Source organism: Theropithecus gelada, chromosome 1 (assembly GCF_003255815.1).
Source record: "Theropithecus gelada isolate Dixy chromosome 1, Tgel_1.0, whole genome shotgun sequence".
NCBI classification, from domain to species: Eukaryota; Metazoa; Chordata; class Mammalia; order Primates; family Cercopithecidae; genus Theropithecus; species Theropithecus gelada.
The window spans coordinates 73,981,495-73,997,639 of NC_037668.1; the positions used below are offsets into that span (position 1 = coordinate 73,981,495).

Genomic DNA, 16,145 nt, shown 5'->3' on the forward strand with positions numbered 1-16,145 from the left:
CAGTAATCCAATGCACTTTTCAACTCCTCCCCCATTTTCCAACCGTAAGACATCCCATTCATCTTTTTGAGGTCCATCTCAGATGCCTTTTCCACAAAACCTCCCAATCCACTCTTTCTCCACTAGAATTAACCCTTCCACATGTGCACAGCCTACTAATGATACTTATTTCACAGTGGTTCTATTCATCTTGGATATTTGGTGAAATGAAAAAACCCTGGTGCAATAGAAAAATGTGGGTTTTGAAACCACGTAAACTTGGATTCAAACTCTGACTCCATGACAGAAGTAGAGCGCTGCAAACAAGATGATCACATAAAGCACTGAGCAGTCTGTTAATATGAATGCCTCTCCTCTATCTTCTCCACTTTGCCCTCTAAGGGCACAATCACTTTGTCACTTTGTTTGCCTTCTGCCACATCCATCAGTAGCATCATCATCATCATATTAGTAGGTGACATTTACTTCTTATGTTAAAAGCATATTGTATGACATAGATTAGCTCATTTAATCCTCACAAAAACCCTAAAGTAGGTATTATCCTTATTTTACAGATAAGGAAACTGGGCAAAGACTAAGTAATTTACCCAAGGTGACCCAGCTAGTAAGCAGTAGAGCCAGGAGCTGAACCCAGTATATCTGGCACCATCGTAACTCTTTTCTAAGTGTGGCTTTTGTCAATGAAGATGTTTGCCTTCTTAAGGAATATATTCCACACTCAGGCAAAAATCTGACCAAGGCACAGTTAGTTATCCCCAAAATTTCACTTTCCATTACAAGGAAAATGGGCTTTTCTCAAAAGAGTCACATGATTATCTTACGGAAAACACGTCCACATTTCCTATCACTACATCAACAGAATAATATATAATTTAAATTTTTAGATAGAGTTTTCCTTCTGAAGTAAAAACAGTTCTATTTAATCAAGCCTTTCCTAATCTGACACTGGAGACCATACTAGGTGTATAGGATACTACTCAAGAATTAAGTGATTTTTTTTTTTTTTTCCAATTTAAGATCTCACATTACCTTTCACAGATACCTGAAATCCAACAGCAATACTGCAGGACCTAATCTACTTACCATGTAAATTAAAACTCCAGGATAATTTCAGATATCATTTCTCATAAAGCTGGGTTTTTTTGTACTAATAGTTATGGTCCAAGCCATGGGTCCTCGTTACTGTACATTAACTAATTTCATCTGAATTTTACAAGGGGTTGATTTCATATTAATTAATGCAAAAGATTTCAAAAGGCTATATCCCCAGAGAAGACTTACACCACAGAGCAAGCATAGCATCCTTTCTTGCTACTCTCACGAATTAAGAATGCACCATCAGGTTTCCCATAAAGCAAGTCCTCTGCTTGTACTCGATTGATATCCTCAACAAACCAGGTTTTCTCATCATAGTGGGGCAGGTTTTCATCTTCCTCATTGATAAAATAGTTCCTAAAAATTAAATGTTAATTGTTATTCTAACAAGTTACTTCTATCTAAAAGCAAATTCATAAATAAAACACTCTTCTAAATCTTTAAACCACAAATGACAAAGCAAAATTGCAATTAGTTGGGTGTTAGCTTCATTACTTGCTATGGTGCATAAAGCACAGAATTCATGTTTCATCCAATAAGCTGAAATATGAACATCTGAATAACAGTGCTTTTACATCCAGATTTTGAGTAGCTATACTCAAAGTAGCTTATACATCCAGATTTTGAGTTCAGAGGCAGGTCTCTAAACTCCAGTGCCTATAGGGTACTTTCAGGCAATTCAATTCAATTCAAAAGAGAGTCAAAGTTCTAGATTCAATGTCCTCAAGTGACAATGACAACCAATATTTACCATGTATAAACAAGGCGCATGTCTTATATTGACAACAAAGCCCTCTGACCAAAAGGTCTAGAGAGAACTTACTCATCAGCATCCTCATTCTTAATTCCCAGCCAGGCATTCAGGCGTTTCTGTCTCACCCCTTTGTGATTGAGCCATCTGCCAGAGGAAAGACACCAGTGTCAGTATCTATGCAAACTCTGACTGGACAAAGTAGGTATGTCTGAGCCGACTAAACTTCTAGAGTCTAGGCACCTCTTGTTTTTCCTAATCCCACAAAGAGTGGGCAAAGATTTCTCAAAATAGTCTCTCATTACTTTTCTTTCAACTACTATCAAGATGAACTGATCTTTTCTGGAAAAAGGCAGAAACATAAAGGGCTACTTGAAATTAGGCCCTTCACTTTTCATTTTTCTTTTCTGGAAGATGTGCCACCACAAGCACATATATACTCGCACTCACAGTGGGACATTTGTTTCTGAAAACATTAGTTAGGTGAGCATGGTGTCACGTTGGCAATCTCCACTAAGCCTGAGAACCCACTTTCCGTGTGACCTACTGAATTGAGTTTAATATTTCAACTAAAAACTTCAAGATCTATTTTTGCATTTAAGCAGGCCACAAGAAATTCAGGGTGGCAATCTGAGTAATTAATGAGTGAACTTCATTACCAAGAAAATCACAGTATCCAGGCTGGGCTCAGTGGTTCATGCCTGTAATCCCAGCACTTTGGGAGGCCAAGGCAGGTGGATCACCTGAGGTCAGGAGTTCAAGACCAGCCTGGCCAACATAATCAAACCCCATTTCTACTAAAAATACAAAAATTAGCCAGGTGTGGTAGTGCATGCCTGTAATCCCAGCTACTAGGAGGCTGAGGCAGGAGAATTAAGCTTGAAACCAGGGGGCAGAGGCTGTAGTGAGCTGAGATTGCACCACTGCCCTCCAGCGTGGGCGACAGAGCGAGACTCGATCTCAAAAAAAAAAAAAAAAAAAAGAAAGAAAGAAAAGAAAATCGTAGTATCTCTTAAAATGTACCAGTATTTTAGATGTAAAATGAGGTAAACCAGCACATTTTGTTCCTTTCAGATGGCCAACAGTCTAAAACTAGGGTGGAGGAGTGGAAAGCACCTTCATTCATCATTACCCACTAAGCAAGGCTCCTATCATTCAGGTTTTATCATACACACCATCCCCTCAGGGAGGATGACCCTAACTGTCCCAACTAAGGCAGTCCCCGGTCACTCTCTACACTTTACCTTGTTTTATCATCTTCATAGCACTTAGTTAAAATCCATTATTTTATATTTTTGTTTGGTTGGTTGGTTTTGTTTTTTTTGTTTGTTTTTTTGTTTTTTTGTTTTTTTTGAGATGGAGTCTCGCTCTGTTACCTAGGCTGGAATGCAATGGCACGATCTCGGCTCACTGCAGCCTCCGTCTCCAGGGTTCAAGCAATTCTCTCACCTCTGCCTCTGCAGCTGGGACTACAGGCATGCGCCACCACGCCCAGCTAATTTTCGTATTTTTAGTAGAGACAGGGTTTCACCACGTTGGTCAGGTTGGTCTCGAACTCCTGACCTCAGGTGATCCGCCCACCTTGGCCTCCCAAAGTGCTGGGATTACAGGCGTGAGCCACTGTGCCAGGCCTATTTTATATTTGTATTTGTTTGTCTGTCTCCCCAATAAAATGTAAGCTGCTGTAATGAAAGGAGTCTGTCCTGTTTGTGGCTATGTTACCAATTATTAAAACAGCACATGCACATAGATATTCAACTGTCAGTAAATATTTGCTGGTGGGCTGCTTTTAACAAAATCTTCACAACTCCAGGATCATCCTCTATCTCTCTCTGGCCCCAAGTACACAAGATAACTTGGCATCACACCTAATTTTAAAGTTCTGTTAGACAGATTTCACAGTCTTTCTCAGTAAGACTTGCCCTTTAGTTAACTTGGATTTCATTTTTTATGCTTAGGGAAACTGGAAAATAGATAATATGTGATCTTGATACAACTGATTTAGTAACAAGCCCCCTCCCCCACACCATGTCTGTCATCAAAATATCCAGATGCCCTCCTCTAAGCATTCTTATCACCCAAAGTTTTCTATCCTCAAAGAAACTGACCTTCTCTTTATCAAAGAAATAAGCACACTGGGTAAAAAGGCGTGAATTGAATTAATGTACCACATTTTCTCTTGAATCCCCATTTTCTTTTACCCACCAACCTCTTTAAACTGAGCCTCTCTTTCGGTCACACACAGTGTTAGGAACCCATTTCCTAGCACTTTCCTAATGAAAAAAAAAAAGAAGAAAAAGAAAAATTGCTTTTGCTCCACCCTCCATTCATGATGGTGCCTACCTTCTGACTTAGGCAGCTTTTCCAATCTCCCAAAAGTCCATTTCAAAGACTTATCTAGTTCTGAGTCCTTACAAACCTATTAACAATGCCAGGAGCTGATTAGATTTTAAAAACCATTTTAAAAAACCTCTAATAACTTTAGTAAATATGTTAATTCACATTTAATGTTATTGAATAATGCACTGATCACAAATAATGCAATAAATTCTACAGGAAAAATCTAAGGCAAAACATTCAAAGACCTAACATCCAGTTCTGATTCTGTTAGTGTGGTAACTGGGTTGTAAAACCAATTAGATTTTTAGAAAGGATACTATATATACGTATTTTTTGGCATGGTCTTGGACCCATCTCTCTTTGGCGCAGCTATTTCTTCTAAAAAAAAAAAAAAAAAAAAAAAAAGGGAAAACACTACTTCCACAGATTACATCAAAGTAATCTTAAGAAATACAAGACAGAAAAAATATCTGGTGTTAGCATATCTTTTCCTAGCCCTACCCCAGCAAGTAAGGGAAAAAATATGTATTATATACACTTTAAGAGGAAGAGAGCTTGTGTTTCAGTCTAAGACAAAAGGATTAAGCTGGGAAAACCCTGAGAGAGAAGGACAGGAAAAACGACTTTAAAGCTGACGCCGTGGTCCTGGAAGAAAGCAGAAGCTTGTCTAGAGCCTCGCTGAAGTAGAAAATGGGGTGACAGAAAACACTGCCTCATGCACAGGCCATCCTGGATGGAGAATGAGGTTTTACGATGCAGCATCTGTTGGTGGCCAGTGATGAGATTACTGTGAAGGACACCTTGGAATTTTCAGCAGTCAAGAGGGAGGCACAAAAGACCTTGTGCTCCTCTAATTTTCTGACACTACTTCAGGATGACATTCTTATATGATCCAAGTGTCAGTCTGTGTAGGAGGTAGGAATGATAACAGAGATTAAATATTTTTAATGTAACCAGGCCAGTGGGAGCTTGAAATAGATTTATTTATTTATTTATTTTAAATGAGGAATGTGGCTGGGCACAGTGGTTCATGCCTGTAATCCCAGCACTTTGGGAGGCCAAGGCAGGTGGATCACCTGAGATCAGGAGTTCAAGACCAGGCTGGCTAACACGGTGAAACCCCGTTCCTATTAAAAATACGAAAAATTAGCCGGGCGTGGTGGGGCATGCCTGTAATCCCAGCTACTCGGGAGGCTGATGCAGGAGAACCACTTGAACCTGGAAGGCAGAGGTTGCAGTGAGCCGAGATCGCACCATTGCACTCCAGCCTCGGTAACAAGAGTGAAACTCTGTCTCCCAAAAAAAAAAAAAAAAAAAAAAGGAATGAAACTTGTCTTCCACCAAATTTTATGGACAGACATATTCTCTACATAAAAAAACAAAGTGGGATAATGTATACAATACTTTAAAAAGAAAAATCGCTTATAAAAATTTAGTTATCAGAAATATATTGAAGAATGAGGCCAGGTGCAGTGGCTCCATGCCTGTAATCCCAGCACTTTGGGAGGCTGAGGCAGGTGGATCATCTGAGGTCAGGAGTTTGAGACCAGCCTGGCCAACATGGTGAAACCCCATCTCTACTAAAAATACAAAAATTAGTTGGAGGTGGTGGTGCACACCTATAATCCCAGCTACTCAGGAGGCTGAGGCAGGAGAATTGCTTGAACCCAGAAGGCAGAGGTTGCAGTGAGCCAAGATCGCACCACTGCACTCCAGTTTGGGCAACAAGAGCAAAAATCCATCTCAAAAAAAAAAGAAATAAAGAATGATTCATTAAGAAACCCAAATTATCACTACTGGTGTGAATGTAAAATAGTGCAACCACTACGCAAAACAGTCTGGGCAGTTGTTCAGTGAAACACAGATAATTACCATATGATTCAGGAATTTCACTCCTCAGCATATACCCATGAGAAATGAAAATACATACCCATTCAAAAACCTGTATATAAATGTTCACAGCAGCATTACTGAAATAGCCAAAAAGACAGAAACAACCCAAATGTCCACCAACTGGTGATGATTAAACAAAATGTGGTATAACTATATAACAGACTATTATTTGGCCATAAAAAGGAATGAAATACTGATATATGCTACAACGCAGACAAACTTTGAAAACACCATGCTAAGTGAAAGAAGCCAGTCACAAAAGAGTACATTTTACATTATTTTCATTCATATGAAATGTCCAGAATAGACAAATCCATAGAGACAGAAAGTAGATTAGCAGTTGTTTAGGGCTAGATGCAAGGGGTAATAGGGATGATAAGTAAAGGGTGCAGGGTTTTTTTTAAGGTGATGAAAATGTTCTAAAATATTTGGTGATGACTGTAAATACCTGTGAACATACTAAAAGCACTGAATAATACACTTTAAATGGGTGAACTGTATGGGATGTAAACTGTATCTCAATAAAGCTGTAAAAACAAAAAATAAAACCAGAACACACCACCCTCCTTTTTTTTTCTATTTATTTATTTTTTATTATTATACTTTAAGTTCTAGGGTACATGTGCACAACATGCAGGTTTGTTACATATGTATACATGTGCCATGTTAGTGTGCGGCACCCATTAACTCGTCATTTACATTAGGTATATCTCCTAATGCTATCCCTCCTCCCTCCCCCCTCCCCACAATAGGCCCCGTGTGTGATGTTCCCCTTCCTGTGTCCAAGTGATCTCATTGTTCAATTCCCACCTATGAGAGAAAATGCGGTGTTTGGTTTTCTGTTCTTGCGATAATTTGCTGAGAATGATGGTTTCCAGCTTCATCCATGTCTCTACAAAGGAAACGAACTCATCCTTTTTTATGGCTGCATAGTATTCCATGGTGTATATGTGCCACATTTTCTTAATCCAGTCTGTCACTGATAGGCATTTGGGTTGATTCCAAGTCTTTGCTATTGTGAATAGTGCTGCAATAAACATACGTGTGCATGTGTCTTTATAGCAGTATGATTTATAATCCTTTGGGTATATACCCAGTAATGGGATGGCAGGGTCAAATGGTATTTCTAGTTCTAGATCCTTGAGGAATCGCCACACTGTTTTCCACAATGGTTGAACTAGTTTATAGTCCCACCAACAGTGTAAAAATGTTCCTATTTCTCCACATCTTCTCCAGCACCTGTTGTTTCCTGATTTTTTAATGATTGCCATTCTAACTGGTGTGAGATGGTATCTCATTGTGGTTTTTTCCTTTTTTTTTTTTTTTTTTTTAATACGGAGTCTCATTGTGTTGCCCATGCTAGAGTGCAGCGGGGTGATCTCAGATCACTGCAACCTCCACTTCCCAGGTTCAAGCAATTCTGCCTCAGGCTTCTGACTAGCTGGGATTACAGGCATGTGCCACCATGCCTGACTAATTTTTATATTTTTAGTAGAGACAGGGTTTCACTATCTTGGCCAGGCTGGTCTCGAACTCCTGACCTCAGGTGATCCACCTGCCTCGGCCTCCCAAAGTGCTGGGATTACAGGTGTGAGTCACTGCACCCGGCCACATAGAACTCCTTTATCTGCAAACTCCCCTAGTACATATATTACTCAAAACTCATCTTTTCCCTAAGCAGAATATGCATTTAAAAAACCCTCATCATTATGTACCTATATTGTTATGGCCGTTATTCTTTATTTTAAATTTATGAATTTTGATTTATGAATACTGCAGTCCCTGCTTATCCATGGGGAATAGTTCTAAGACAACCAAATAGATGCCTGAAACTACAGAAAGTACTAAACCCTATATATACTGTTTTTCCCTATACATACATACCTGTGATCATTTAATTTATAAATTAAGCACAGTAAGGGATTAACAATAACTAATAATAAAAGAGAAAAATATAACAATATGCTGGAATAAAAGTGATGTGAATGTGGTCTCTCTCAAAATGTGTTATTGTGCTGTATTCACCTATCCAGACTGTGGCTGACTGGGGATACCTGAACACATGGAAAGCAAAACCACAGTAAGCAAAGCCATGGACCAAGGGGTCTACAGTACCAAAAAAGGTAAATGGTAATCATGAAAGCTAGCCTTAAACTCATGAGGAAAAAGAATTGCATATTAACAACAAAATTCCTTTTTTTGAAAGGAAATTTTTTAAAAAACTGATACCTAAGAAATGTTTAACGTATTTATTGAGTTATAATACACATAAAGCACATTAATCTTAAGTGTACTGATGATAAATTTTAACCTATGTATAAACCCATGGAACCCCACTCATATCAAGATTCAGAACATTTCTAGAACCGTTAAAGGTTCCTCATCCCATTTTCCCATCAAAATCCTCACCATAAATAATCACTATTTTTAATTCTATCATCATAGATAGGTTTTACCTATTCTTGAGCTTCCAATAAATGGAATTATATAATTTTTTTTCTATATTTAAGCAATGAAATTCTGTATTTAAACCCTCAAGAATATCTTACTAGCAGTACACCTAGATCTCAGCAGACAATCACACAGAATCCTTGTGGGCTATGCAGTGGCCAGTCAGGGAAATGACCACATCCAAAGAGGGCTTAAAGAACTGATGACAATCTTGAGCTAGGTATCACAGAATCCCAATCTATTCCTTTAAAACAGGACCAGAGAGAGATCATACTCAGCATCATGTAGCAACGCTAATATGAGACACATATTTTACTACAGTCTCCTTCAGTACTGACAACATAAATTCCAGTATTAGAATAGATCGAGTCCACCAAGCCCAGAGACAATTCTCTGTTAGAAACATCAAAGCATGGACTATGGGACACTAAACTATTCTCCTGGAAGCGGCCCTTCCAAAAGAGTTAATGGCTGTCTGTGTCTCCCTACACTTGAGTTGTCCTTACTTGTAGGTCATGAATTTGTCATCCATGATGTTATCTAAACTCTTTTATATTTGTTGTTGTTGTTGTGTTATTGTTTTGTTTTTTGTGTTTTTTTTTTTTGGTGTGTATGGTTTTTTGTTGTTGTTGTCTTTTTGTTGTTGTTGTTTTCTTTCTTTCTTCTGTATTTAGTTTATACAACCCATTAAAGAAACTTCCAAGGTCTGGTTTGTCACCTGCTACAGTCTGAATGTTAGTATCTTCCCAAAATTCATAGGTGGAAAATCTAACCCTCAAGGTGATGGTATTTGGAGGTGAGGACTTTGGGAGGTGATTAGGTCATAAAGGCAGAGCCCTCAGGAATGGGATTAGTGCCCTTATAAAAGAGGCCTGATAGAGACCCCTAGCTCCTTCTACCAGGACATAGGTAGAAGGCACCATCTATGAACCAGAAAGCAGATCCTCACCCCTCACCAGACACCAAATCTGCCAGTGCCTTGAGTTTGGACTTCCTAGTCTCTAGAAGAGAAATTCATGGTGTTTACAAGCTACCCAATTTATGGTATTTTGTTATAGCAGCCTAAACAGACTAAGACACTACACTTATTCATGCCCCTTGGGATGGTATATTCCTTGTATTTCTTACTGCTTTTCAGGGCAAAGAAGGACTTCCATTCATGATTTTGGTGTACAGCATAGCCTTCTTGGGCCTTTCTTCAGCTTCATGATGTGACCAGAACCACGTGAGCATTCCAAGAGCAGACACACCCTTCTTACAGATGAGAGCACCTCCTTGCCTTCTTTACAAAGCTCTTCAGTATGCTATATACACTCAGCTTGACTTTTGGCCACAATAGCAAACTAAAATGATCTCTTGAGAGGGCTGTTATTAAAAACTACTCAGCATGGTGTAGTTGTAATTGTTTACCCCAAAAAATGTCACCTTAGGCCGGGAACAGTGGCTCATGCCTGTAACCCCAGTACTTTAGGAGGCCAAGGTGGGTAGATCACCTAAGGTCTGGAGCTTGAGACCAGCTTGGTCAACATGGTGAAACCCCGTCTCTACTAAAAATACAAAAGTTAGCTGGGCATGGTGGTGCATGCCTGTATTCCCAGCTACTCGGAAGACTGAGGTAGGAGAATCACTTGAACCCAGGAGGTGGAGGTTGCAGTGAGCTGAGATCATGCCATTGCACTCCAGCCTAGGTGACACAGTGAGACTCCGTCTCAGAAAAAAGAAAAATCATCTTAAATCTTCCTCTACTGAAACTCTTCTGCCACAGTTCCAATCTCTGGGTATATATTTCATCTTCTCCCTCTTTCTCACACAAAGAACCCAGGGTTTCTACGGAAAACCCAGATTCAGAGGTCTCTGCTCTGTTTTCTCCTGCCAGTAGTTTGAATTGAGTGGTGTTACATGCATCAAGGTCACCCATAAATGTATTTCAGAACAGCCTATTTGTTACCTAGAACTAAGCCCAATATCCAGTATGTTCCTTTCTCATGCATTCTGTCCTATGAAGCAGTTACTTATGTTTCTAAAAATATAATTCACACATTTTATTCTGATACTATCTTTCCATTTATATTTGGATATTATCTCTATTATGCCTATATTTGGCTAAATTATATAGTTTTCCCTAATCTTAAAGAATCAGGTTTCACTACTCAGTCAAATTACCTCAAGTGCCTTCTATAGACACATTTCTGTTATTTAAATAAAGAACGTCATTTTGTTTTTGTTGTTGTTGTTTTTGAGACTCACTCTTGTCCAGGCTGGAGTGCAGTGGCACGATCTTGGCTCACTGCAACCTCTGCCTCCCAGGTTCAAGCAATTCTCCTGCCTCAGCCTCCCAAGTAGCTGGGACTACAGGCACCCACCACTATGCCCAGCTAATTTTTTGTATTTTTAGTACAGACGAGGTTTCATCATCTTTTTTTCTTTTTTTTTTTTTTGAGATGGAGTCTCACTCTGTCACCCAGGCTGGAGTGCAGTGGCGTGATCTCGGCTCACTGCAACCTCTGCCTCCAGGGTTCAAGTGATTCTCCTGCCTCAGCCTCCCGAGTAGCTGGGATTACAGGCATGTGCCACCACACCCAGCAAATTTTTGTATTTTTAGTAGAAACGGAGTTTCACTATGTTTGCCAGGCTGGTGTCTTGAACTCATGACCTCAGATGATCTGCCTACCTCGGCCTCCCAAAGTGCTGGGGTTACAGGCGTAAGCCACTGTGCCCAGCCTAGGACCTATTTCCCCTCAGAGGAAATAGAAATTCCCCACTCAGTTCTACTGTGTAAACAAAGATTCTGATTTTTATGTTTTAGGCAAACATTAATCTGTTCTTCTTAAGGTATAGCATTTTACTCATGCCACAGCCAGCCTCTGAGATTTCCAAGGCATTTCTATGAATCAAGAATCCTACATTCTGGGTTGCTCCACATATTAACTTCAGATTAACTCTGGTACCCCCTACAACTACCAAGGCCATTTTCCTAAATTCTTACCATCTTACTGGCCAATTCTCAATTACAAATCTCTTCTCCCACCTCTGACATCTCTAGTGCTGGTAGTAACCTGGCACTAGTGTCTCCCTCCCGATACACTCCCAGACTACTTACACAAGGTGCTGATCTCGGATCTTTCGCAGCTGGATCAGGTCAGGTTTGATACTATTCATTTTTTTATCTATTTCTCGGTTGTCCAAAGCTTGTTTCTTCAAATCCTGCTCTAGACGCATTTTGCTATCATGAATCTCTCCCAGACGTGATTTCAATTTATCATAATTCATCATAATTCTGTAAAAATATGTGACATGTTAAGGCTAAAATAGAAATCAAGCAGACAGATCCTACTGAGTGAGTATGGTCCTAATATCCTTTTTTTTTTTTTTTTCCCTTGAGTCTCGCTCTGTCACCCCAGGCTGGAGTGTAGTGGCATGATCTCAGCTCACTGCAACCTCTGCCTTCCGGGTTCAAGCAACTCTCCTGCTTCAGCCTCCCCAGTAGCTGGGATTACAGGCACGTGTTACCACACCCGGCTAATTTTTGTATTTTTAGCAGAGACGGGATTTTGCCATGTTGACCAGGCTGGTCTCAAACTCCTAACCTCAGGTGATCTGCCTGCCTCAGCCTCCCAAAGTACTGGGATTACAGGCGTGAGCCATTGCACCCAGTGAGGTTCTAATATCTTATGCGGGGTGAAGATTTGTTTTTGCCTGGCCCATATCCATTCCCATTTCTGGTATTAGCACCCTGATGTTCCCTGGAGGTAAGGATTCATTCCCCCATCTCAGATCCAGGGATGTAAACACACATGGCCCAGACTGACCAATAAGAATATTCCACTCTATCCCATCCCTACCCTCAGACCACAGTGACTGGTTCAGGAACAGGAATAAGACTCAAACTGATCCAATGAGAGTCAATTCTAGAACATTTGCTAGAACTGTATTGTTAAAATAAATGATCTCTTTCCACACGAATTGCTAAATTATGAATATGCAGTTCTCATCCCAGCAGCTATACTGTCACTTCACTGGCAAAGCCTGCCTGAGAATAAAATCAACCCAGAGAAAAACTGAGCTAAAATACAATGTGAGAGAGAATCTCAATAACCTTGTTTGGGCCCTGAATCCAGCAATGACTGAACAAGTAAAGCTATACGTTTGATATTCAAGAGGTAGCACAACACAACAGTTAAGAACTATGGTTTTGCAACCTACATCTGAATCTCTGCTGTCACTTGCTGTGGGGCCATGGGCAAGTTATTTAACGTCTCAGTGCCTTCATTTCCTCATCTGTTTAAAATGGTGATATGGTTTGGCTGTGCCCTCACCCAAATCTCATCTTGAATTGTACTCCCATAATTCCCACAGATTGTAGGAAGGACCCGGGAAGAGATAATTGAATCATGGAGCGGTTCCCCCATACTGTTCTCATGGTAGTGAACAGGTCTCATAAGATCTGACGGTTTTATCAGGGGTTTCTGCTTTTGCATCTTCCTCATTCTCTCTTTGCCTGCTGTCATCCATGTAAAACAGGACTTGTCCCTCCTTGCCTTCCACCATGACTGTGAGGCTTCCCCAGCCACGTGGAACTGTCAGCCTAATTAAGCCTCTTCCTTTTGTAAATTGCCCAGTCTTGGGTATGTCCTTATCAGCAGCATGAAAATGGACTAATTTAGTAAATTAGTACTAGCAGAGTGAGGCATTGCTGAAAAGATACCCGAAAATGTGGAAGCAACCTTAAAATCGGGTAACAGGCAGAAGTTGGAACAGTTTGAAGGGCTCAGAAGAAGACAGGAAAATGTGGGAAAGTCTGGAACTTCCTAGAGATTTGTCGCATGGCTTTGCCCAAAATGCTGATAGTCATATGGACAATAAGGTCCAGGCTGAGGTGGTCTGAGATGGAGATGAGGAACTTGTTGCAAACTGGAGCAAAGGTGACTCTTGTTATGTTTTAGCAAAGAGACTCATGGCATTTTGCCCCTGCCCTAGAGATTTGTGGAACGTTGAACTTGAGGGAGATGATTTAGGGTATCTGGCAGGAGAAATTTTTAAGCAGCAAAGCATTCAAGAGGTTACTTGGGTGCTCTTAAAAGCATTCAGTTTTAAAAGGGAAACAGAGCATAAACGTTTGAAAAATTTGCAGCCTGACAATGCAATAGAAAATAAAATTCCATTTTCTGAGGAGAAATTCAAGCTAGCTGCAGAAATTTGCATAAGTAACAAGAAGCCAAATGTTAATCCTCAAGACAATGGGGAAAATGTCTCCAGGGCATGTCAGAAGTCTTCAAGGCAGCCCCTCCCATCAAGGCCTGGAGGCCTAGAGGAAAAAGGAGTTTCGCTGGCTAGGCCCAGGGTCCCTGAGCTGTGTGCGGCCTAGAGACTTGATGCCTGGCATCCTAACCACTCCAGCCATGGGTGAAAGGGGCCAACATAGGGCTCAGGCCATGGCATCAGATGGTACAAGCCCCAAGCCTTGGCAGCTTCCATGTGGTGTTGAGCCTGCAGGTGCACAGAAGTCAAGAATTGGGAACCTCCGCCTAGATTTCAGATGTATGGAAACACCTGGATGCCCAGGCAGAAGTTTGCTGCAGGGGCAGAGCCCTCATGGAGAACCTCTGCTAGGGCAGTGTGGAAGGGAAATGCAGGGTCAAAGCCCCCACTCAGAGTTCCTACTGGGGCACCGCCTAGTGGCATTGTGAGAAAAGGGCCACTGTCCTCCAGACCCCAGAATGGTAGATCCATTGACACCTTACACTGTGTGCCTGGAAAAGTCACAGACACTCAAGGCCACCCTGTGAAAGCAGCCAGGAGGGAGGCTGTACCCTGCAAAGCCACAGGGGCAGAGCTACCCAAGACTATGGGAACCCATCTCTTGCATCAGCATGTCCTGGATGTGAGACATGGAGTCAAAGGAGACCATTTTGGAGCTTTAAGATTTGACTGCCCTGCTGGATTTCAGACTTGCACGGACCCTGTAGCCCCTTTGTTCTGGCCAATTTCTTCCATTTGGAACAGCTGTATTTACCCAATGTCTGTACCCCCATTGTATCTAGGAAATAACTAGCTTGCTTTTGATTTTACAGGCTCATAGGACTTGCCTTGTCTCAGATGAGACTTTGGACTGTGGACTTTTGAGTTAATGCTGAAATGAGTTAAGACTTTGGGGGACTGTTAGGAATGTATAATTGGTTTTGAAATGTAAAGATACAAGATTTGGGAGGGGCCGGGGCAGAATAATGTGGTTTGGCTGTGTCCCCACCCAAATCTCCTCTTGAATTGTACTCCCATAATTCCCACATGTTGTGGGAGGGACCAGGGTGAAACAACTGAATCATGGAGGTGGTTTCCCCCATACCGTTCTCATGGTAGTGAATAAGTTTCACGAGATCTGATGGTTTTATCAGGGATTTCTGCTTTTGCATCTTCCTCATTCTCTTTGCCTGCTGCCATCCACGTAAGATGTGACTTGCTTTTCCTTCCCTTCCACCGTGATTGTGAGTGAGGCTTCCCTAGCCACCTGGAACTGTAAGTCCAATTAAACCTCTTCCTTTTGTAAACTGCCCCAGTCTCAGGTATGTCTTTACCAGCAGCATGAAAATGGACTAATACAAATGGGTACCTACAAGAGTACTTACTTCACTGGGATTTTCTGTTAATTAAATGTGACAATACATGTAAAGGAAAGAACATTTCCTGACATTATCTTCGTAAGCACTCAACAGATGATGGCTATAAGCTTTTCCAACACACAAAGTTTTGCTATGCTCTGAACCCTTATGGTAACAACTGTCTATATTATTCCCTTGTCACTTAATATGTGGCTTTATATTACTATTAAAACTTCACAGACTGGACACACACCTGTAATCCCAGCACTTTGGGAAGCTGAGGGCAGAGGATTGCTTGAACCCAGGAGTTCAAGACCCCATCTCTACAAAAAGATTTTTAAAAATTAGCCAGTGCAGTGGCGCTTGCCTGTAGTCCTAGCAACTCGAGAGGCTGAGGCAAGTGGATCCCTTGAGCCCAGGAGGTTGAGGCTGCAGTGAGCCATGATCATGCTACTTCATTCCAGCCTGGGCAACAGAGCAAGACCCTACCTCAAAAAATAAAAAAATAAAATAGGCTGGGCACAGTGGCTCATGCCTGTAATTGCAGCACTTTGGGAGGCCAAGGTGGGTGGATCACCTGAGATTAGGAGCTCAGGACCAGCCTGGCCAACTTGATGAAACCGTATCTCTACCAAAAATACAAAAATCAGTCAGGTGTGGTGGCATTCACCTGTAAACCCAGCTACTTGGGAGGCTAGGGCAGCAGAATCACTTGAACCCAGGAGGCAGAGGGTGCAGTGAGCCGAGATCGCACCACCGCACTCCAGTCTGGGCGACAGAGCAAGACTCTGTCTCAAAAAAATAAATAAATAAAATGAAACAAAACGTTATCATGCTACTTTATTTCCCTCTGCAACAAAACTACAAATCCTTTTCTGTTTCTTCATCGTTAATAATAATTATCATGAGGCCAGGCGCAGTGGCTCAAGCCTGTAATCCCAGCACTTTGGGAGGCCAAGGCGGGTGGATCACCTGAGGTCAGCAGTTCAAGGCCAGTCTGGTCAATTTGGTGAAACCCC

General features: G+C 41.2%; 1 protein-coding gene across 10 annotated transcripts in view; it reads right to left on the reverse strand.

Annotated features, from left to right (window-relative positions):
• PIK3R3 (phosphoinositide-3-kinase regulatory subunit 3) overlaps nt 1-16,145 on the reverse strand; it is a 138,124-nt gene that overhangs the window by 4,484 nt on the left and 117,495 nt on the right. For 8 of the 10 annotated variants that reach the window (XM_025371160.1, XM_025371151.1, XM_025371142.1 and 5 more), the window contains 3 exons: nt 11,631-11,807; nt 1,919-1,993; nt 1,282-1,452 (listed from right to left, as the gene is read on the reverse strand). In XM_025371160.1, coding sequence (XP_025226945.1) covers nt 1,282-1,452; nt 1,919-1,993; nt 11,631-11,807 — 423 coding nt within the window. The remainder of the gene's footprint in view (nt 1-1,281; nt 1,453-1,918; nt 1,994-11,630; nt 11,808-16,145) is intronic. The other 2 variants (XM_025371193.1, XM_025371185.1) reach the window with 2 other exon arrangements.